Source organism: Artemia franciscana, chromosome 12 (genome assembly GCF_032884065.1).
Source record: "Artemia franciscana chromosome 12, ASM3288406v1, whole genome shotgun sequence".
Lineage (NCBI taxonomy): Eukaryota > Metazoa > Arthropoda > Branchiopoda > Anostraca > Artemiidae > Artemia > Artemia franciscana.
Window position 1 is genome coordinate 22040117 of NC_088874.1, and position 22488 is coordinate 22062604.

Here is a 22488-nt window from a genome sequence, read left to right on the forward strand (position 1 = left end):
GCTAAGGATCACACTCCGTAAATAAAATGTCTTGTTCACAAAAACTTCACAGATCCCCCTCCCACATGCAGCTCAGCCATGTCTTACGCAGCCATAGAATCCTTTTTTCAATCATGCAATCGGCAAATATTGAATCATATTGTCTTGAGGCTACTACAAGACGCTCTTTACTAATAACTATTTTTAGAGTAAACAGCTTCTCACCCAAGTAACTGATCCTAAGAATATTTGGTCCTGTAAGATTTGATATGCAGAGCCAACGACATGAGCTTTATCCGTCCTTTTATTGCTTGTAAATCCAATCGCATTAAAACTTGCTTAATCATCTCTGTTCTTAATTTGCAAAATTACAGTAAAATAAGACTCAAGATAGGAACTTAATCATTCTTCTCTTCTCCACTCATCGATATTTTCTATAGTCAGGCTTTTCCATCTTTTCAGTTCAACAATCACTCTCTTAGTTTGGTCTAGGTCATCATCAACTTCAACATCGATTATTTCAACACGCCCAACGTCAATGAAATCAGGGTTCATTTTACTGGGTCCTAGCATTAAGTCTATAGTATCACCCAAAAAAAGCTGCTTACTTTTTTTATCCACTTTCTGGCCATTCACTTTAATTCGGCTGGCATAAAAAGCTTCGTCAATTTTACTGAAAAAAAAAGATAATCATAAGAATTAATAGAAAATATAAACAAATCCTAGCTGTCATGCATAAATAATGAATCTGACACTTCAAAACTTCTGACATAGTTGCTAAGCTGCTCTCCAAGGGAGGATTGGCAAAAAAAATGTAGATGAAGAGGATCAAATTGAGCTTAGAGTGCCCTGAAGATCAACCTCTAAGATCAGCTCAGCAAGCGTTTTTTTGGCCGTTATCTCAGAAATGTAAAAATGTCAGATATGACCTTTAGGCAAGATCCTAACATAAAGGTTGCAATATGGGAAGACTTATGATCCCAGAAATAGCATTAAATTAAAAAAAATTAGAGACAAAATGCATGTAAACTGTAAAATTCGTGGCCTGAAAGATTCCTTTTGTGATTCCGTGTGAGCATTAGTTGGCGCAAAATTCCATCGTTAAGTGTTTTTTTTTCTCTTTCTTTTCTTTGCATCTTGATATTAAGTACGACAAGAAAGAAGAGAATTAGAATAAAAAGCTTTCACTTCCCTTCAAAAAAGAATAAAACTGAAGAGAACCGATTTCACTAATTATCTTTTCCTAGGAGATATCCATAGTCTTAAAATATATAACTCTTTTAGATTCTTCTAAGAATACACATTATTTTAGAAAATTAGTTTTTGCAAGATGTATGCCTGACGGAACAAATATGAACAAACATCAGCTTGGGAAAATCAGCACAACCTTTTATTACTTCTACATTTTTGTTTTGTTAAATCTCATCCCATTCAAAATACAATTTCATTTAACACAAAAATAGAAAAAAGCCCACTTTTTGGCGTAAATATTTTTCTACTTGTAGGCTTCAGGAAAACCTGCTTAAACACCAATTATTTAGTAAAAATAGCTACAAAAATTATCTTTAATTTGCTGAAAAGAAACAACGAACATCTCGACTTTTTCCCAGAGGCTTATTTGCTACTATTTTGATGCTTAAACGCTTACATATTTTACAATCAAACAGTTCGTGGTAACGAAATGTAGTAAGGAGCGACTCGGCTCAATAGTAAACGAAACACTAAAAAACGGAATTTTGATACTAATAGATACATCAAAAGAATCAGATTTTTATGCTAATTTTAAATATATAAGTTTCATAAATTTAGTCTTACTCATCAAAAGTTACGAGCCTGGGAAAATTTGCCTTGTTTTGGAAAATAGGGGGAAACCCCTTAAAGGTTATAGGATCTTAACGAAAATCACACCATCGCATTAAGCGTATCAGAGAATTCTACTGTAGAAGTTTCAAGCTCCTATCTACAAAAATGTGGAACTTAGTATTTTTTGCCAGAAGACCGATCACGGGTACGTAGGAGGATCTTCCCTTGGAGGAATTCGTCATGGGAGAAGAGAAATTCCATGAATGGGGCGCAGGATTTTCTAGCATTATTAAAAAAAACAATGACAAAATAAATATGAAAAGTTTATTCCACTGAAAGAATGGACCAGCATTAAAACTTGAAAGGAACATAGATTATTACATATATGGGGGGCTCATCTCTTCCTAAATACCTCGCTCTTTACGCTAAAGTATTTTTTAGTAATTTCAACTATTTATTCTACAGCCTTTGTGATTCAGGGGTCAATCTTAAAGAATTGGGACACAATTAAAGATTTAGTGTAAAGAGCGAGATATTAACGAGGGGGCAAATCCCCTCATATACATAATAAAATATAAGAATATAGAAGTTCGTTACGTAAGTTAATTTGTAAGTTACGTATATTTTTTACTAATAAAAACGTTCGTTAAAAAATTAAAAATTCTAGTTGCCTTTTTAAGTAACCGAAAAATTGGAGAACAACTAGGCATCCTCCCCACCCTTTTTCTCAAAATCGTCTGACCAAAACTAAGAGAAAGCCATTTAGCAAAAAAATTAATAAGCAAATTTCGTTTTAATTATTCATTTGCGGAGAGCCAAAATCAAACATGCATTAATTCAAAAACATTCAGAAATCAAATTTAAAAAAAACAAACAAGTTTTTTAACTGAAAGTAAGGAGCGATATTAAAACTTAAAACGAACAGAAATTACTCCGTGTACGAAAGGGGCTGTTCCCTCTTCAACGTCCCGCTCTTTACGCTAAAGTTATTTACAGTTTTATAAAGTAGAATTGAGATAAAGAGTCAAACTTTAGCGTAAAGAGCGGGACGTTGAGTTGGGAACAGCCCCTTTCATAAAGGGAGTAATTTATGTTCGTTTCAAGTTTTAATGTCGCTCCTTACTTTCAGTTAAAAAACTTGTTTTTTTTATTTATTTACTAAGTGTTCAGAGACGAAGCAAAGAGGATCACCATTCAGGCTATTTTATGTATTTACATGAAATGTTTTTACATGGATCTATTGAATACAAACAAAATTCTCAAAGTCCTGGATCCACTATGGACAGTATTTTAACAGGAAAGGTGTAGCAATCTTAGAGCATGTTAAGGTTTAGGTTAAGGTATGTTAAGGTTAAGCTATAAGGTTTATTTTCCCTTATAAATTTTGGTACCCGGGTTTCCCTACTCTCTTACAGCTTTAATATATCAACGAAACACTATTTTGCTATCATTCCTTAGCTGAGATTCAGCTCTATCTATCTACTGGATAATATTTGTTGAGATTCGGTGTTCATGGTTTTTTAGATTGAAAATGAATTTAACATTAGCTGAAGACTATTTTCCTGTTTCCCAAGCAAATCTAGATCCTTCTTCAAGAAAAAGTCTCAGTTACATCAAATTTCTGGCTCAGTGAATGGATACATCTGAGAGATGTGAATCCAACGATACAATTTTCTTGTTCTTTTGCTGTAAGTTACCACTGCAGGCTTGTCGTGAAATCACTTGCTTTGGAGAGATCATATACTTTGTCCTCCGGCAAAGAGCTGACAACTCGTATAGCCTTGGCAAGCTTGGCACTCCAAGAATTTTTTAGATCCACTAAACATCAAGTCCAAATGAAACTACTTTTGTTCCATATGAACGCCCTTTCAGTCTTAGCATATTCAATTGAGTGCCCAAAACTTGAAGCTGAGCAGAAGAAACACCTCACTGCCTATAGAAGCCACTGCCTGCAAAGGATGTTAAAACATTAACTGGATGGACAAAATGACCAAAATGGAAAATTTCTAATTCTTAAGTCTTACGATTTGATTCCTTACGATTTGATTCAAATCTTACGATTTACGTAAGACATATCTGATAAAATAAGACAACGAAGTTGGCGATACTTGGGCTAAGCGATTCGCATGTCAGCATCCAGATTGCCCCACATGCTTCTCCAGTGCTAACCAGAGGACATAAGATAAAAGAGAAGGCTGACAAAATAATTCGAAGAACATCTGAACGAGACAGATGTGCCAACAAAACAAGCGTAATCTCAAAGTGGCAAGATATTTACGCTGATTCGCGCTCATGAGACGATTGTACACGTACAGGAGATTCTTCACTAACCGAAGTATGCCTCTTGAGGCACAGGAGAAACTAAGGTCAAAGGTAAGGAAGGTTGACATTCTCTAATTCCAGCCTTTCATAATAACAAATGTGGGTGAATGCAGAATAAAGCGTGCAGTAGCAGCGCTCAGGGAATCCATGTTTCTTTCTTATTGAGGCACGACAATTTACTCAAGAAAATGAAATTTCATTTTTAAAAGCAAGCACATCAAATGAGCCGTTTTCTCGAAGCGCCGTTATGCTGACCCATTAGCTTCCCGCTCTAATCACTAAAGTTTGACTAACTTCCTTAATTCTTCAAGAGCGATAGCTTTAACACAAGGGCGACGGGAATGAGGCAAAAAGTACTTTTCACAATGCTTCAAAAATGGAAGGGCTTTTAATAAGCATTTGCTTTACACAATAAAGTTTTCAGTTTAAATGATTTGGAAGGCAAATGGTGAGTAAACCGCTAGCAATAACCTACTGACTGTATTTTTACATTAAGGAATGACTCAAGAGAAAACAATAGTATAACTTTATAACTTAAGGAGCGAGGGTTGAGGGGGCAGCTATTCTTACATATACAGGATAATTTCTAGCCGCTTTAAGTTTTAATGTCACTCTTCTTTTCTTATAAAAAACTTAAATTGCTTTTTAATATAATAGCATTAAGAGTATGTTCGATATTAAGTATGATTAAAGTTCAAGTGGTTTTTGCAACAGCCGTAAACAAGAATCTGGTTCCGATAATAGATATAATAAGCACAGAAGGGCAAGGCTCACACTATGTTCTCAATGCTTTTCAAATTGATCTGTATCCTATATCTGTGAAGTTGAAAGGAGGTCTGTAATGGTATACGCCTAAGAAAATTCATTTGCTCTGTCCGCTTGACCCAAGGTTCTTTAGCGCTAAGAAATTAGCTCAAAAAGAGCTAAGTTCTTAGCGAAATGAATCAGAACTTGGCGCTAGGTCTAGATCTAGCAGCTTTTGGCGACAAAGAAAATCCTTAACCTTGACCTAGAAGATAGTATTTGCACCGAGACAGGTATTAGCCTGTTTTTTCACCAAGAGCGGATTCAGCTCGTTTTCATATTGTGTCATCATGTAATTTATTTTTTGCACCGAATCAGAACTTAGCTCTTTTTTGCATTGATTTAGGATTTACTCTGTTTTGAGCCGAGTCAGGACACACCTCGATCTTGCATGGATTTGGGACTAACGTTGTTTTCAACTGAGTCAGGATTAATGTCATTTTTGCAACGAGTCGGTCTAAAGCTTGAAATAGGTCTTTTAGCCCCTTTTGGTGCTGCGACGAAAAAATTTTTATCCTTAACTTAGATGATTGTTCTTACATTGTGTCAGGAATTAACATTTTTACATCAAATGGGGACTCCCTTTTGCCCTGAGTAAGGATTTAGCTCGCTTCTAAACCAATACAGGAGTTAACTCGTTTGTTCAGGCCATGTCAATCTCTATCTCGTCGACTCAACTCGATTTTTTTGTACCAACTCGGTCTGCAGTTTGCACTTGACTTGTTTTTGCACCGAGACAGGACTTGGCTTGGTTTTGCAGCGGTTTAGTCGGCAGCATTTACTTAACCTGTTTTTCCATGGAGTCGGGACTTTTGCACCGAGACGCACCTCACTTTTACACCGAGTCAGGACTTAGGTTGCTTTTGCACCTAGTATCGTAATATTTCAGTTTTTGCCGAATCAGGACTTTGCTTGTTTTGCACCAACCAGGACTTAGATTATTTTTGCACCAACCCACTAAGCTTCGGCAGCCTGGCCGTAGGCTCGTTTGACACAGTCAGGATTTACTTCTTTTTGCACTGTGCCAAAAAATTTCGCACTTTAGCCCCAGCTTGTTTTTTGCACCGAGTTAGTCTGCTCGGACTTACCTTGTTTTATCTTAGACCTGGCTTGTTTTGCACTGAAATTGAAACCCCCTTCTTGATTCAAGTTTAAATAAGTAGTAACATATCTATTTTTGACTAAAACGTTGGTGCTTGAGCAAGGTGGTCGTGCTTGGGAGTGGTAATGAGACCAATTCGTATCTCTAATCATATAAATTTTAATTCTTTGCGTGATTCTCGTTTTAACGAGGTGTAACGTACCCATTTTTTCGACTAAAACGCAGAAAGGGTTAAGTACAAATTCTAGTACCCATGCCCATGGCACTGTGTGAGTGATGTTCCGTTTTAAGGCACATGTTTCGGTTCTATTTTGAGCAAATAGGTTATCTCAAAATTTTTACTCATTTCTAAGGACTTGTTCACGTGTTAGTTAACCACATTATGTAGACACTTATCGTAACATTGAAAGTTTATTATCTTAGTCCACATTAAACCTGTATTAAATTAATTAAGGATTTCAACACTTACTTCCTAGGTATTCCAAGGCCAAGCTTTAATACTAGGTCAAGTCGCAGTGTTGAAACACGACCTTTGACAATCTTAGCTCCTTTCTCAACATGTTCATGAAACAAATCTTGTTTCTCCTCTATAGCTTCATCGTCAGAGTCCTGAAATTTATTAGTCAATTCCTGTATACTTGCAGCTTATCAATTATTAATTTTCAATTCAATATAACTGCTTCAATAAATTTAGAAGTTTCCTTCTACTAAGATTGTACACATTATTAATTTATGTCCATATCGTGAAAAACAGTCTTTCAGAAACGAGAAAAATAAGTTCACTCTCTGGAATTAGATTGCTTGGTTTAATATCAAGAAATAAATTTTTGTTTACTTTGATACCTGCAAAAAGCACTTGAAAAAAGGAAATCTTGGTCATCAAGACGAAATTCAACTGCATTTCTCTCCTTCAAAATTTCTTTTTTTAATTTCAGAATCTTTAAGTATAAGTTTTGACGCTAATGCGATAAAAGACAAACCAGATTTATATATTTCTTTTCAATTATTACTATAGTTTGTAAATTTGAGCCTTCTTTACGTACACCCCTCCTCGAAAAAACTTAAATTGTCCAATAACTGAGCAAAAATAAAGGAAAAATGTGAAAGAGATGCTTAACGAGTTACTTGGATTATTTACAAGGTTCACTAAGGTAGAAATGCTGCAAAATATTGCTAATACTATAATATTTGATTCCAAAACCTGCGAGGAAAAAGAGGCCATGTTGTAATCCGATACTGAATTTATCTAATATTTATAAAAAACATAATGTAGATCATTTGTCTTTTGATTGAAATCAAAACCAGAACTTAAAAATTAACCATTTCAAAATTACGTAGATATTTCATATACATGAAAAACGGAATGCAACATCAGCAAAACAACGTTTGAAACCAAAAGAGTATTTGAATATAAATAGATATAACATCATCTAGATGCAATGCACTAGCGTTGCCCAAGTAAAGGAACATACGCCTTCAAATTAGTGTATTTTTCCGCAGCCAATGGAAGGTCTACTTATACAAAATTGAGAGAGGTTTCATTCAATCAGAAACTGGAAGTTTCTGCAGCCTTTTAAAGGTCTTGACCTTTTTTTTCTTTTTTTTTAAAGGCCAATATTTGAAAACATTGATTAGAGGCCAACCAGTCCCCATCCTGTCCCCTTTGTTCACCCCTGACCACCTATTTAGCTCCCCATGGCATCGGAATTAAAACTCTGAGATTACCGTTTTATTCGAAATAACTGAAAGTGGAATAAGAACGCCATTAGAGTCAACCATGATCCCCACAGCTCTATTGACAATGCCCCTAAATTATGCAAACTTCTTATTGTTCACATACAGGTTTTCAAACAGTTCGTGGTAACAAACTGTAAATAAGGAGTCACTCGGCTCAATAGTAACCGAAAGTCTAAAAAACGGAATTTTGATATCAACGATACATCAAAAGAATCAGCTTATTATGCTGATTTGAAATATATAGAATTCATAAAACTTAGTTTTATCCATCCAAAGTTACAAGCCTGAGAAAATTTGCCTGCTTTTTCAAATAGGAGGGAAACACTCCCTAAAATCCAAGGAATCTTGATGAAAATAACACCATCAGATAAAGCGTACCTGATAACCCTACTGTAGAAGTTTCAACCTCTTATATACAAAAATGTGAACTTTTTCTATTTTTGCCAGAAGACAGATCACGGACGCGTGATTATTTGTTTTTCTTGTTTTGTTTTCCCCCCCAGGGGTGATCGTATTGAACTAAAGGCCCTAGAAGATCGGGAGAAGGCACATTCGAACGGAAAGCAAAGGTTTTAGTGCCCTTCTCAAGTGACAAAAAAGATTCGAGGGAACTGGCCCTCTCCCACGTACATTTATTTCCCAGAGTTATCTAATCAAAATTATGAGATAGCTATTTTGTTCAGTATAGTTGAAAGATCAAAAAGCTCCACAGTCCGACGGAAGAGGCCTGTAAGTTATGAAATTTGCCTATTGTTTACGTATAGTGTTTGTTACTGGGAAGTATACAGACATTTTTCGGGGGGGGGGGTATTTGGGCTTGGGGTGGACTTCCATTGGGAGAATCTTCCTTGGGGAGGAAAATTTTCGAGGGATGGAGAATTTTCCAAGAAAATTTTACACTGTGAGTATTGACAGAATTCCTATAAGAAATTCTTTTTAATTATCTTACATCCTCTTTTCCAACTCAATTTTGCAAGGGGGCATTTCCAGAGTGATCGTGAAACCGATTAGAGATTAAAGTTTTTTTTCAAATGAAAGTATGCTAAGGATAATTTGTCAGGCTGAATCGTTCGTAAGAAATTTTACGAAGAGGGGAATTTTCAGCGAGGATGGAACTGTCTGGAGGGAGCTTGACCGGCAGGGGGGGGGGGGTGTACTTTACGTTGGATAAAATCTCCACGGGAGAATTTCCCGCAAGGGGGTATATTTCATGGAGGGTAAGCTAGATTTACATGCATTATTTGAAAAACGAACAGAAATTAAATAAAAAAGAACAAGTTTTTTTTAACTGAAAGTAAGGAGCAACATTAAAACTCAAAACGAACAGAAATTATTTCGTATATGAAGGGTTGCCCCCTCCTCAATACCTTGCTGTTTAGGCTGAAGTTATGACTGTTTGTCCCGATTTTTTAAGAACAGCAACTGAAACACACAGACCGTTTAATTAGAATAGAGAACTTTTTCAAAAGTGCTAACAGCTTTAGCATAAAAGGCAAGGTATTGAGGTGGGGACAACCCTTCATATACGGAATTTGATTTCTGTTCTTTTTGGGTTTTAATGTTGCTCCTTAGTTTCAATTAAAAAAAATCCTTTGTTTTATTTAATAGTAGAAAAGGCTAGCATGTCTCATCAGGTTGGAACTATCCGGTATCGCTTGCCAGGCCAAGATTTCTCCAATGGTATGCTACTGAAACCAAATACCTGCCTGAGCAAAACAAAAGATTGTCTTTATGCACTCCTGTTTTCAAAATGCGTTATCTACAAAGCCTTAGGAACCGCTTGGGGGGAGCGACTTGAAACTTTCAGGGGCCAAGTTGACCTTAGATTTTGACTTGAGGAAAGGAGGCAGAGCCAAATGGAAAGACTGCGTGTATCCAGGTGATCATAACAGAATATCTTCCATACTGTGGGAGCAGCTTGAGAGATAGAGTTGAAAATTTCTGATATTTTTGAGAGAAGTGCATAGGGACTTCTAATTTTGCATGAGATAGGAGGGGGAGGGTAAAAACATTTGGCCTCCGGTCCATCAAAATTTCTTTGCATTAAAGCGATCTTGGGACTTGGAATCTATTCATAGCTAGGTAAATCACAAGATACTATTTTGCCAGGTTATTAAAACAGAGTATTTGCAATATCTTGAGAAGAGCCTTGCAGATCAGGTTGAATATTTCAAGAAGTGTTGCAGCGGGGATGGCGGATCTTTAACTTCGGCTTTGACTCTACAGGGTCCTTTGGAACTAGAATCTCTTTACTAAAAAAATTGCGATGGAAATGAATAGAAAAAAGGTAATGGATTAGAGGATCAACGTGAAACATCCAGGGGGCGTTGGAATTCCAAGTGGGCCTAAAATTCTGACTCGGATAGGGGAGGTGGGAGTAGAGATAAATAAAAAATACTATATGTATCCAGGTTATCAAAATAGTACACCTGTAATATCTTGGTAGTTTTAGTGCTGAGAAGAGGGAGGCACAGTGACTTCAAATCTTTGTCTAGGGAAGGAGATAAGAAGACAAAAACGGTTTCGTTTCCTATCTGGATAGAAGAATTTGCACTGATGGCCCAAGTGAAACATAAAATCTATTGACGGTGAAGTGTTAAGGTCGATCGAAAGACGGTAAATGTGCAACACGTATCAAAATAGCGTATCGGCAATACCTCGTGAATAATTTGTAGATCGAATTCCAATTTCCAGGGAGTCTCAATGGGCCAAGTGCACCTCAAACTTTGAATTAGAGAACAGAGGGAAAGGGATGAGGTAAATGAATAGACACTGTGTGTGTTCAGGTTATGAAAATCTCGCATCTACAATATCCCAAGAGCGGCTCATGCTACCAATTTTAATATTTTAAAGCGTGGGAGGGGTAGGGAAGGTATTCGATCCGTCTAAAAGTTTTTGCGTTAAAAGCCCTTTAGGAACTTAAAAGTACATTCACAGTAAAGTGGTGAGGCAAATCAGAAGACACTTTGTATAACCAGATTTTCTTAATAGTATATATGCTACCATTCCTTTAAACAGTTAAAAGCCCAGAGCCTCACTGGCACTTTACTGAGAAAAAAAATATAATTTAAACAGTTTTTCTTTTTCATTAAAAATTGCTGACACTTCCAGGAATGAATATCATTACCTTCAAAAAATCCATCCATTCGTTTCATTAGTCTGAAATTCAGTAAGTTTTTATTCATACTTTCTTCCTTTTAAACACATTCGTTTTAGATGCACAGAAAGTTCGTTTGTAAACCGTTTATTGATCCGTCAACTCAAAATACTCCTTCAGCTAACTAAACACATCGCTTCAAACTTTATCAATGTTCGCTTTGAAAGTTTTATTTGGCAGCAATTTTCTATGTGTTTGAATCAACTAGAACCCAAAGGAAAAATTTGAAAAAAAGTTTTCGTTTAAAGCAGTAAAATCAAGTTGAAAGTCAAAAATGTAATTATGCTAATAATTCTATTTCGTTCCTGTAATATTGATTCGTATCGCAATTTTCTTCTTTTTTGTTGCTGATATTTTGACAAGTTCAAACCCCACTGATCGAAACACATATTATTTTCAGTAAACCACAAATGACACTCGTGTTTTCGAGGGTTTGAGACAAGGCGGATGTGTGTATAGTCCCAGTCTCATTTGTAATAGCTTGAATTTAGCCATGGATTTCCCTTTTGTTGCCGTGAATTTAGGCTTAAAAGAAAATCGTTTCTTTTGTTGTGGATATTTTGAATATTTTGTTGTGGTTTTATTGCTGATGTTACAATAGAGGAAAAATCTGGCTGAAAATACAAATCCTTTGCATTAGAGAGCAAATGACACAGTTTAGAGAGTTTAAAAGGCGGCGTATCCCACTCTTATTAGTGGTATTTTCTATTCGTTTGAAGCTTGAGTTGGAAGTTAATTTTAATTACTGTTCGTTTTAGGTTTTACTTGTTGTATGAGTTTATTTCTGTTCATTATAGGTTTTAATATGGGCATTTATTTTTCACTGAAGTACTTTTTTAACAGAAGTTTTCCTTCAAATTAATAATGACAAAGAATATATTCAGCTCATCAAGTGATAACTTGCAATGTGAAAAAAAGGGTAAACAACTACGATTAATTATCCGGCTTACAGGAAAAATTAGAACACGGGAACGATCGAACTCTGACCTTTGTTGATGTTTATTTTATGATCCATGAAATTTACTTTACTATTCATTTTTCAAAATTCCCACTGTCAAAAACTATATATTTATTCTTGGCTGTAAATCAGAAGGAAATGCGATCCAGAAAAAGGGTTACTATTTGGAAAAGTAACAGCAAGGGTCACACGATTTATGCTTCATGAATTTAAGCTTATTTTTATGGCACTTGGTGTTAACCAAGTGACAAATAGCAATCGCAAATTCTGTCGATCCCGGTTTTGCTACTTTAGGCACTTCCAGATAAGCTAGGACGATGAAATTTGGCTGACGTATCAGGGACCGGATCAGATTAAATTAAAAATAGTCGTTTTCCCGATTTAACCATCTGGGGGGGGGGGAGGTGGGGGGCCCGTTAATTCGGGAAATAGAAAAATTGAAGTATTTTTAACTTACTAACGGTTGATCAGATCTTAACGAAATTTGATGTTTGGAAGGAAATCATGTGTCAAAGCTACCATTTTAAATCCCGACCGGATCTGGTGACATTGGGGGGAGTTGGGAGGGGGAAACCTAAAATCTTGGAAAACACTTAGAGTGGAGGGATTAGGATGAAACTTGATGGGAAAAATAAGCACAAGTCCTAGATACATGATTGACATACCCGGAACGGATCCGCTCTCTTTGGGGTAGGGGGGGGGGGTGTTGATTCTAAAAATTAGAAAAAATGAGGTATTTTTAACTTACGAACGGATGATCGGATCTCAATAAAATTTGATATTTAGAAGGATATCGTGTCTCAAAGCTCTAATTTTAAACCCCGACCGGGTCTGGTGACATTGGGGGGATTTTGGGGTGGGAGAACCTAAAGTCATGGAAAACGCTTAGATTGGAGGGATCGGGATGAAACTTGGTGGGAAAAATAAGCAGAAGTCTTATATATGTGATTTACATAATTGGAACGGATCCGCTCTAATGGGGGGGGGGGGGGGGTAATTCTGAAAAATAAGAAAAAATGACGTATTTTTAACTTAAGAATAAGTGATCGGATCTTCATGAAACTTCATATTTAGAAAGATCTCGTAACCCAGATCTCTTATTTTAAATCTCAACCGGATCAAGCGTAATTGGATACGTTTAAGATACGTGACTGGCATAACCGGACCGGATCTGCTGTCTTTGGTGGAGTTGGGGGGGGGGGTAATTTTGAAAATTGAGGTATTTGTAACTTACGAAAGGGTGACCAGATCTTAATGAAATTTGATATTTAGAAGGATCTTGTGCTTTAAAGCTCTAATTTTAAATTCCGACCAGATCCTGTAACATTGGGTGGAGTTGGAGGGGGAAACCGAAATTCTTGGAAAACGTGAAAATTGGGGTATTTTTATCTTACGAACAGGTGATCGGATCTTAATGAAATTTGATATTTAGAAGGAATTCATGTCTCAGAGCTCTTATTTCAAATCCCTACCAGATCTTTTGACATTGGGGGAGTTGGAGGGGGAAATCTTGGAAAACACTTGGAGTGGAGGAATCGGGATGAAGCTTGGTGGATAGAATAAGCAAATGTCCTTGATACGTGATTGATAGAATCATACTGGATTCCCTCTCTTTGGGGGAGTTGGGGGGAGGGGTTCAGTGATTTGGCGAGTTTGGTGCTTCTGGACGTGCTAGGACGATGAAAATTGGTAGCCGTGTCAGGGAGCTGCACAATTTGACTTGATAAAGTCGTTTTCCCAGATTCGACCATCTGGGGGGCTAAAGGGAGAGGAAAAATTAGAAAAAATTAAGTATTTATAACTTACGAGTGGGTGATCATATCTTAATGAATTTTGATATTTAGAAGGACATCGTTATTCAGAGCTCTTATTTTAAATCCTCACCGGCATTAAGCCTCTTATTTTTCTTTTTAAATCCAATCTATTGATTCATAGAATTTTGTTAGAGCTCATACCATATGATCTCTTGGCTCTTCTTGCCTCGTCACAAGTGCCATATGAGCTCTTAGCTCTTGTTTTTTTTTTTTTTTATAAATATCCCTTGTTGACTTCTAAAAAGGCAAACAGATCTTCCCCTAATGGATAGGTCACGAAGCATAGACCGTGCCTTTCGGGACGGATACGGTAAATAGGTCAGCGACCACGCCGTAGGCATTATCTGAGTCATTTACTCTCAGAGAAAGGCTTGTCCTTATTCCTTGATAATGCTCAATTACAATGACAATCTAATTAATTACAAAATTACACAAGATTGAAGACAGAACAAATCCTTGCCTCACTTTTCGGTTAATATTATGGAGCTTGTCAAAACTGAAGAGCAGTATAAGGGCGAATGTTTTTGCTGCCTTATCAATAAGGAAGATTCCTAAGCAATGTATACATTCTACCTTAACTCCTTTAATTAAAAACAAAAGTTTTTCCAAAAAAGCAGTTAAAAAAAGAACAGAGCTGCATTAAACCTACCACAAGCAGAAATGAAATGAAATAATAATTCAGAGTTAACCGAGCAGAAATCACTATCACTATAATAAATTTTGACCTAAAACGAGCAGAAATTCCAGCAAATAGACAAGCCAAACTTAAAAGTAACAGAAAATACCAAAAAAGGAGAAGGGCCAACGTCACCTAGACCTTCTAAAGGCCAGAGTATCATTTGAGTATCTGATGCACATGGTGTCTTTTGATTTAATTTGACATCCCCTCAGCATTCCAGTTTCAACTTACATTTCCCAAGACGTCGCAGATACATCCTTTTGACTATCAGTATGGATAGGTTTTTTTTCTCACTTTGTTCGGCATGCTCTCAACCGCAAGGTAAAAAGTACAGACAGTAGCTTGTTTTGTATTGGTATGTAGACAAGGCACAACCCTCAAGGGGGTTGTGCGTTATCTTCATTTAAATAGGGTTTTCTACAAGAGCACAGCAAAGGTTATGGGACAGCATGCTATCAAATGGGAAAGTGAAACTTTCCTAGACTTAGCTTAAATGATCTGAAAGTCCAAGATATAAATACAAGTAAAATTTACAAATTTTGGAGGTTTTGAGAGTTCAGGGCAAAAATATAAGTTTGGAAATAAAATGTAGAGAGGAGTAATTCAAACAAAGTAGGAAAAATTCAGAGTTGAGGTTAGGTAGCAAAAAAATTACCAAGCGAATAGCTTGACCTTATGAAGGTGGCCTTATTAGTATGCTTTGTAGACACAGTGAAGAAGTAAAAAAACAGAAAAGACAAGATAGAGGGTGTTTTCAACAGTTGAACATTGTCATCTAATTTGGCTTTGAAGCAAAGGTACTTCAAACAATTTAATAATAAACTTAAAATGTATTTTGTAATATGAAATCAGAGACATACCAAAATCCCCTTACCATACCTCAGGATTCTTGGATGTATCTTTCCTCTGCTTCTTGGATTTTTTGTAGCTTGAAAGCATGGAATCAGAGCTGAAAGGCCTCTGTAGAAGGCTCTGTGCTTGCATATAATAGAAAACACTTCTTTTGATACATGGTCTTTGTAGTAAATTGGCTAAAAAACATTTAATTAACAAATAACTACAATAAATTATTCAAGATATAAAATATAATCTATTTTTTACGGGGTGACAATTAATTCGGTTAAGTTCCTAACACAGTCTTGTTACTTATATGTACTTTTGTTTGTACTAGAAAAAAAAAGCAACAAACAACTTCTTTTATCTTAGTGTGGAAATTTCTCTTTAAGCTTGGTGAATTTTTCTTCTTTTTTTTCAAGTGACATTATGAATTGTATATTGATAAGAGATAATAATAATAAAAAAAAGTGCAAAGAAATAAGCAAACTTTGTTTTTGTTATTAGCCTTGAACTATTTCCAGGCACTACATGAGGGGAGGGGGGGGATCTTGGATTTTTATGAAACAACACTAGTACCAAATTATCAATTAGACAGAATTACTGAACTTGTAACCTACCATTAACGTGTACATTACCTTATTTATGTTAGTATAGGCAAAGATACAGAGTCTGGTCTGTTAAAAATAGCTGCCAAAAAGTAGAATCGGCACACTAATAATAACCAACCCTTTGATGGTACTCGCCATCAAAGGTCAGTTCCAAAGGCTAGTGACCCTTTACAAATCTTGTGCTATAAAAAGAAAAGCTTAAGAAATAGATGTACTGCTCAAAAAAGGCACAAGGAAAATGTTTTCAGCCTTGTATCTTTGCTTAATTCTGGTTTATAAGATTTAAAAATACATTTCTTAAGTTTAGGAAAAGAGGCTTGGCAAGGCTGAAAATCCTATAAAATAAAAGGATTTTATTTTCAAAAACAGCCAATGAAAAACAGACAAAAAAACTCCAAATTAAACCTGTCATTTATCTAATCTTCTGAGCCTTAGAAATAGGCAAAGGATAAATATAGTAGCTTTGTAACACTAGTGGGGAATCCAAGATTCAGGGAAGAGGGGGCAGCTTGTTGCAAAAAATTCCCATTCTAAACAAAGTCTAATGTGCCCCTCTGAAACAGAAACTATATAAATATTATGAAATCAATTATTACCTCTTATCAAACTGTTGACAAACTTATCAATAATGCTTTCTACACTAATGACGATATAACAATGAACATGGAGGAGTGCAAGTCTGGTGAGTCTTACTTCTGCCGTTTTTCTAATCTTCTGATGGTTGAAAGATTCCATTCATCTATACCATACTAAAAGGAAGGGTCATGAGGATTTTTAAGAGTGCAGAGATATCCAGGAAAATACCAGCACTACAGAAGTTTCACTATTGTTTTTAGTATCCTACCTCTGCCTACATTGCTTTTACTTAAACAGACACAAAGTTCTTATATTGTTGCTTCTCTGATCAGGGCATATTCACAAACTGATTGAGAGGGGTTGATGGCTGACCAGAATCACATTGACAGTGCTCAGAATGATTCCTGCTCATTAGAAACTGCACTTACGACCTGTCAAGGGTTTTTTAGGGGTGAAAAAAAAGGGACCAATAGAGACCAAAGTGGGAAGGGATTTTGATTACCATTCATGCTCAAAATATTCATTTCTTCATGAATCAGAAGCGGTGGTGAAGTCACCCAAAGAATAATCATATTCATGAACCATGGGAGGAAATCATTTTCCATGGAGATGGGTTAGTTGTGTTTGTTTTTTCATTTGCTTTTTGATCAAACTTTCAGTTATGTTTATTTAAAGAAAAAGAAAAAAAAAAGAAAAGCAACTTCAAAAACAAGTAAAAACAATCCATAAGACTTCAGCTTGCAAGCTAACTCATGAACTTCTTTGAGAGATTGATTAACTTGCTTATGAGGTCTAACTTCTTCTTTTGTATGTCCTTTGCAGCCTACTCTTTTTCATTTATTTCGTTTTTTTAATCTTCTTATGTTTTCATGGCACTGTCTAGTAGGGAATTTGGCCAAGGCATTGTCCATGGAATCATTTGAAGCCGCCACTCTCTGTAAGCGATTGATGGCCTTTTATCAAGATAGCATCAACCATTGGAAGTTTTTGTTTTTCAGATGCCCCCTTTTCTTGTAATTAACAAAAACTTTTTCCACAAAATAAATTTTTACTGAAAAAAATCTCATGGTGTCTCTTTTACAACTAATAAATCAAATATTACTAAAATTTTACAGAATAAATATCAGCATATGTATATTAAACTGACAATAAACATTCATTTGTGTTTGTTTTCCAGTAAAGATAGACTTCTAGCTCTTTTCCTTCCCATGGGATCCAGGTACCTAAGCACTTCAACATGGCTATTAGAAGAGATGGGGTACTTCTTGATCGTGTGGCAGCTGCCTTGAAATGCCTTTATGTCTTTTGACAGAGCCCTTGTCTTTCTGCCAAGGTGAGTTTCTGAGCATCTAATGCAAACTGAACTGGCTGACCTACAATATAATCCTACAAATAGTTGTCCAAGTTCTGAAGAAAACTGGTAGAAATTTCTTCAGCAGAAATGAAAATGTAGAATTTCAGAAGTCTTGCCAAAACAGTGAAAAGTAAGTTTTTCATATGAGTATGAAGAGCATCTGTCATGCAGGATGATAGATTGCCAAAGATTGTCCTTGGCCAACTGTCTAGTGCTAAACGGAAAGCAGGTTGTCCTTGTCTGGGGTGGGAGGATATCATAAAGAAAGATTTAAAGGAAATGAGAACTTCCTGGGAGGACGTAAAGAGGGAGGCTTTGAATAGATTGGGATGGAGGAGGAGCATGCTTAGCTATGTTAGCCTCAGGCAGCTTGGTGCTGTGTTGTTAGTAGTAGCAGTATGAAGAGTATGCACAAGGGGTTTCTTCTGAAATGCTGTTGTGAATTTCTTAAAAAGCTCAGAGAATAAATGCACAAATTTGAGATCTGCAAGCATATATTTTCTTTTTAGGTAGCTTACAATGTTGAGGTACTTTGCTGACAACATGACATTCTTCAAATGTTTCTTCAATGGCCTGTAATGTGTAAAATACTTCAAGAGTGAAAGCTATTAATCAATTGCTCAGTAAACAACAGGACCCAAAGTCAGCCATCTTGTTGAGACATGCTGAATGAAACTATTGTATGTGACACCTTTCCTTTTCTGGCATTCTCAAAAATCCTCACATCTTGCAGGTCAGTCAAGGAAAAAATGTCTCAAAATGGCTACAAAGTTTGATGGCTCCTCTCCAAATTCCTGGAGCCTTTTCATGAATGCATAATGCACAATATTGATGTTAAATGTTCCAATGTTCACAAGCTCTTTTAAGATTTTTTCTTCTTCAATGCATTCATTTGCAATCATGCCTATTGACATTAGACCCATTGTTGCCTATCATTATTAGATGTTCTTGGGATAAATTCTTGCTCCTAATGTATGACATCATCTTTTTTTTACAATGTCCTCACCAATTGCTTGTCCAATGAAATACATCATTAGATGGCAACTCACTATTTGATCTCAACAGTTGGTTGCTTTTTTTTATCCTTTATTGTTGGTAGTTTCATCTCACTCAAGAACAAAGTGAGCTACACCCATGTCCTTCATAAGATTATGTTTACAGTCTTTGTGAAATGCATCAGTAATCAAGTACATAGCTTTCTTCACACTCATCAACATCCTGGGCAGTATCTTACCTGGGATTATGACTTCAAAGACATAAATGATTCCATCACATAAAGCTAAAGACATCAAAGCTTGCTAAGACTTGAGTGCCTGGATGATTTCTGCTTTGAATGCAGCATCTTTGTCACAAAACACCACAAGAGTTTTACCTCCATTGATAGTTGATGGCTCTTCTGATCGACACAATCATAACTGTAACAGATTGAGATGGATTGCAACCTATTTCTTGTGCTCCTCCAACATAGCATGCTGATTCAAGATGTAAAAGCTTTTGTAACAGATAGGGTTTTTCCTGAATATTTTGCAGTAAAAAGAAAACTCATCATCCCCAATCATACACCCTATGTCTATCTTTCTGCCATTCATGTCTCCTTTAGTTAACCAAGAGCAACAAAATTTGCAGTTGCCCATTGTCTTTCCACGGGAGACTTGAAAGACATGTAGGTTTAAAACACAACAGGAAAAACATTGGGTATGAGATTTTTGCTATCTGAATTATCTACTCATGGCACCCTCCTCTTCTCACTCAACATGCTATTAGTTTATTAACTAACATTTAGAGGGAAACAATGTATAGTTTGTACCATTGGAATACAAGTAAATTCAAACAAATTCATACTGGTATGGTTAATTTTGTGAAGCCACAGGAAATTATCTACCTTGAACATTACCATTATATGACCAATCCATCCAATCCACCCTATAGGCCCATGTTACTCACTATCCTTGAATGGCATGGCAATGTGACCTATTTATCCCAGCCACCATAAAGGCTAATTCTATGTTGTTATTATCTGAACTTTGGCCATAGACAGAGTTCCCACTTTTTTGTTGCTTCTTTCTTAATTGCAACATCATTATCAAGAGACCAGTACAACTGGATTTGTGGAGAAGCAATACTATCTAAAGTAGGTCTTTCAAATATATCATACTTCCAATTTCAAAATATACTATGCTCCCAAATAGAGGATTTTAGGGACTGCTGGGAGAGTTGAGGGACTTTCTGCATAAAAAAGGACTTCAGCCCAAAAAGTGACTTTTAGGGACTAATTCTAAGCCCTGTATTGACAAGTCACAAATTGTTGTTTGTTCATTCTCATAAAGTTTATTGGGGAAAAAATACTGAGCTTAAAAGCTTCTAGTGTTTCAATGGAAAAATGACTTTATAATTCCAAAATTATCATGTCTAACAGGGTAATAAAATTGACATCCTTTAACATTCTTTATGTGAACTGAATAACATATTAATCTAAACCATTTGCTTTTTTGCTAGCCTTGGGGCTCATGATTTCTAAGCCTTGCAAAGTTGCTACTTGAGTTTCCTTTTCAAGTGTTTTTTTCTAAACTTGCTTTCACTCTCCTGATGCTTGACTTGCAGCCAAGTAGGAAGATTCTTAACATGGCTTGCTGCAGATGCAAAGTCCAAGCTCTTCTTGTGAAACTTCCAACTGAGTGGCACTAACACATTGGAGGATGTGACAGCAGTCAATAAGGAATTTGCTTTCGCTGCAGTTGAACTGTAGCTGTTGCTGCAGCAACAAACATGAAAAGCTTAATCATATCCAAAGGCTTAATACTTTCAATGCCCTTCTCAAATTGCAACTAACCCTATGGCATATTTTTGTTGAAAACAAAACAGGTTTTCATACTTGTGCATTTTGATAGTTATAGAATTTATAAGACAACAAGCTTCAACAAAATACCTTGTAGCCTAAGCCTGACACCAAACACTGTGGACAAGTCCTCAAAGATTTGAGGCATAAGCCAAAGGTAGTAAGAAACACCAAACCACAAATTTTAAAAGAAAAATTTTCTGATGTACTACTAAGATAGTTAAGAAATAGACATATCTTTAGAATTAATTATATTAATACATTAGAATAGAAAATTTCATCTTGCATCAAAATATAACATTCATTTGTGAGCAAATGTTTACTTTTGTTCCAAGTGCTCTAAACTGGAAAACAATCATCAGAACCTTGCTATATACAGTAATATGTACTTTAGAGCAAAGGGAATGAAAGTAAACATTTGCTCATTTGTGTTATAGTTAGGCTATATTTCACCGCCATTGCCCAATCTATATATATATATATAGATACTCTGAATTGTGTATGTGCACTGGATTTTCTGGTAGTCAGTCTTTTCTTCAAAATGAATTAACAGTTTGTAGAAATAATGGAAAATTCATTGTAAATATATAGTTCAGGGTGTATATTTGGACATAAGGAAGGGGGAGGGCACAGTTAGGTGGTAATGCTTAATTTTAACACAAATTAATGCTATATGCATGATGCAATTCTGATTTTAGAGCTATATATATATTTCTTAGCTATCTTAGTATCACCCTTAATCAGAAAGTTAACCTTTCCAAAGGTTTAAGCCTAGAATAGGGGTTGTTGAGAAGGAAACATGTTAAGAAAATAACTCTTGTGCATAATATGAATAATGATTGTAGTTAATGCACTTTGACAGCAGCTTTGCTATATTTTTATCTCTGCCCCTTAACTACAATACAGCCTACAGCCTAAATTATATTCCTAATGAGTATTTTGTTTCTTGATTGTGTCAAAGTTGATTCAGTACACTGGTACACAGGTCAAAACAAGAGGATCATTCTCCTTTTAATCATGTGGCATGGCAAAACACCATGGGAAATATATATAGCTTGTGCTATGAATGTGCACATTAAGGGAGGGGGAGGAAGAGTAAATTAAAGTGGAGTAGCCAAAAGTTGCTAATGTTCTGGAAATGAAATTCTGTTATATGAGTAGAATTCTGAGCTATATCATTTTTTTAAATTAGGAATGCATTTGTGTATTTTTAAAACCTTATAAATCAGGATTAAGCGAAGCTGAAAGCAACTTTGTTGTACTTCACTCAAGCAGAAGATCTATTTTGCAAGGTTTTACTTTTATAGCACACATATATTTAAAGGTCAGTACCCTTTACAGAGGGAGGGAGTAGAGGCAGGCACTTCAAAATACCTTCCTGTGACATACTTTAGTCTTTAGACCAATCCCTGAAAGTATTTGAGTTCATTTGTAATGAAATAATAAGTTTGAAACCAACTTATTACCTATTATGCTACATATTATGAAGAATTAATTTTTTTCTTAACAATTTTCCTTCTCCTTCTTAACAGTTCAAAGCCTATTATAGCCATAGCCTACAGGCTTACCAGCTTTAATTCCAATCTGATATCTACCCTATATTACACATATATTGTATGGTCCTTCAATTTTGTTTCACTTTACCTGTGGTCCATACATGTCTCAAGACCCTGTAGAAATTTCTTTGGATATTCATACTGATTTTCTTGATGATTATTTGAAACCTACATGCATTTATCCATTTAAAATTTTTGCCGATAGTAGATTACTACTTTTACCCCGTGTTCTTTTACTAGTCCGATTACTTGTCTGACTAATCCAAGCATTTCATGAGACGCACGTGACGTCAGAGGCTACTCGGATTACCCCCTGGAACGCTCAGGATTACTTGTCCGTGGGGTTGCGTTTTCTGACCCCGAAAA

The 22488-nt window shown here is 35.9% G+C and overlaps 1 protein-coding gene across 2 annotated transcripts; it reads right to left on the minus strand.

The window, feature by feature from the left end:
- Nucleotides 1-265: 265 nt before the first annotated feature.
- On the minus strand, nucleotides 266-22372 carry LOC136033859 (mitochondrial transcription rescue factor 1-like). Of its 2 annotated transcripts, none has more exons than XM_065714825.1 (4): nucleotides 22211-22372; nucleotides 15235-15386; nucleotides 6480-6619; nucleotides 266-652 (listed from the first exon to the last, which is right to left on the minus strand). In XM_065714825.1, exons 1-4 carry the CDS (start codon nucleotides 22260-22262, stop codon nucleotides 382-384), a joined length of 615 nt encoding a protein of 204 aa, XP_065570897.1. In that variant the 5' UTR covers nucleotides 22263-22372; the 3' UTR covers nucleotides 266-381. The 2 variants fall into 2 exon arrangements, with proteins under 2 accessions (XP_065570897.1, XP_065570896.1); XM_065714824.1 differs by lacking the exon at nucleotides 22211-22372 and adding an exon at nucleotides 16397-16549.
- Nucleotides 22373-22488: the final 116 nt, after the last annotated feature.